This window comes from Alligator sinensis, unplaced genomic scaffold (genome assembly GCF_000455745.1).
Source record: "Alligator sinensis unplaced genomic scaffold, ASM45574v1 scaffold128_1, whole genome shotgun sequence".
Taxonomy (NCBI): Eukaryota; Metazoa; Chordata; order Crocodylia; family Alligatoridae; genus Alligator; species Alligator sinensis.
Genome location: NW_005842968.1, coordinates 438,696 through 440,055, shown reverse-complemented (window position 1 = coordinate 440,055; position 1,360 = coordinate 438,696). Strand labels below are relative to the sequence as shown.

General features: G+C 64.5%; 1 protein-coding gene across 1 annotated transcript in view; it reads right to left on the bottom strand.

The window, feature by feature from the left end:
• IRF9 (interferon regulatory factor 9) overlaps positions 1–1,358 on the bottom strand; it is a gene marked incomplete at its 5' end in the record, with an annotated part of 4,894 nt that extends 3,536 nt beyond the window's left edge. The window contains 2 exons of the mRNA XM_025192814.1: positions 702–885; positions 1,150–1,358. Coding sequence (XP_025048599.1) covers positions 702–885; positions 1,150–1,358 — 393 coding nt within the window. The remainder of the gene's footprint in view (positions 1–701; positions 886–1,149) is intronic.
• Positions 1,359–1,360: the final 2 nt, after the last annotated feature.

The following is a 1,360-nucleotide window of genomic DNA, read 5'->3' as shown; positions in this document are numbered from 1 at the left end:
CCCCTCACCCACCAGGCCCCTCCATGGACTCCCTTGATACCCTCCTAACCCGCCCAACACTGCCATGGAGCCCCCTGGACCCTATGTCCCCACCCCTCACACACACACCCCAGCCACCCACACCCCTACTCTGCCTCCGCCCACACTCCAAACCCTCCAGGTGGATATGTGCTTAGTATGTGCCTGGCGTGGTGGTAGTGTCTAGCTGCTGGTTCACAGCTGCTGGAGAGGGACGCATGTGGTGGGGGAGCATTGTGGAGCATGGCTGGCATGTCAATAGTGCTGGGGGGAGGAGTCCCTGGCACATCTTGGCACAGTGCCAGCGTTGGGGGGGGCATATGGTTGCTGTGTTAGCAGCATATGGTGGGCACATGTGACGGGGTTCAAGAGTGCTGGGATGACGTGTCATTGTCTTGTTGTTGACATGTGGCTGAAGTGCTACCAGGCCTGTGGCTAATGCGTCCTCAGTGTGTGGCTGGGATGTGGCTGACACGAGATTAACCGAATGACGTGTTGCTAGTGTGACACTTGCATGTCAGTAGCATGTAATCTGGCGTTTCACTGGCACCTCCTTAGCATATTAGTGGCACAGTACTGTCCTGGCTTCCAGTGTGCCACCCACATATACTGCTATGCTAGTGTGTGGCTGGCATGTTACTAGCATGTCACTGGCATGTTGCTAGTGTGTCACTGGCATGTACCTTGAAAAAGGCCGCGTCCTCGTCGTCCCGAAAATCCTGCTTCCCCGCATGCTTCCAGGGGATGCGGAACATGGTGCAGTCGGGGGGGTCGTCCCAGACCACCCCTGGGAACTGCCCGCTGGCCAGCTGCTCCAGCACCCACTGCCGCAGGCGCCGTGTGGAGCGCACCTGACTCGACGCCATCCTGCGGGCAGCGCGGCAGGAGCGAGGGGCACCGTGGGGGGAGGCGGGGGCTGCGGGTCGGGAGTGAGGGGCACCAATTGGGATGGGGGGGCGCAGGGTCGGCAGTGAGGGGCACTGGGGCTCCAGTGCCGGGCACTGCCACTGGCCCTTGCACAATAGGGCCGAGGCCCCGTGGAATGTCCCTGTCCGGGGAACCTGCACCCCAATGCCCCCAGCCCCCGGTCCCGGTCCCAGCTGGGGCAGCAGGCAAAACCCCCTTACGAACCTGGCAGTGCCCGCCCGTCGCTCTGTCTGCGCGGGTGTCCTGTCCCTCTGCCCCGGCCCGGCCCGACCCCCGCCCGGCGCAGCCCGGCCGCCTCTGAGGCTCCACTCCCTTTCCCCGAAATCACGTGACCGCCGGGCCAGCTGCACCCAGCACGACCGCCAGGGGCGCTGCGGGCCGGGGGTGAGGGGCACCGCAGGGCCCGGGGCGCGGG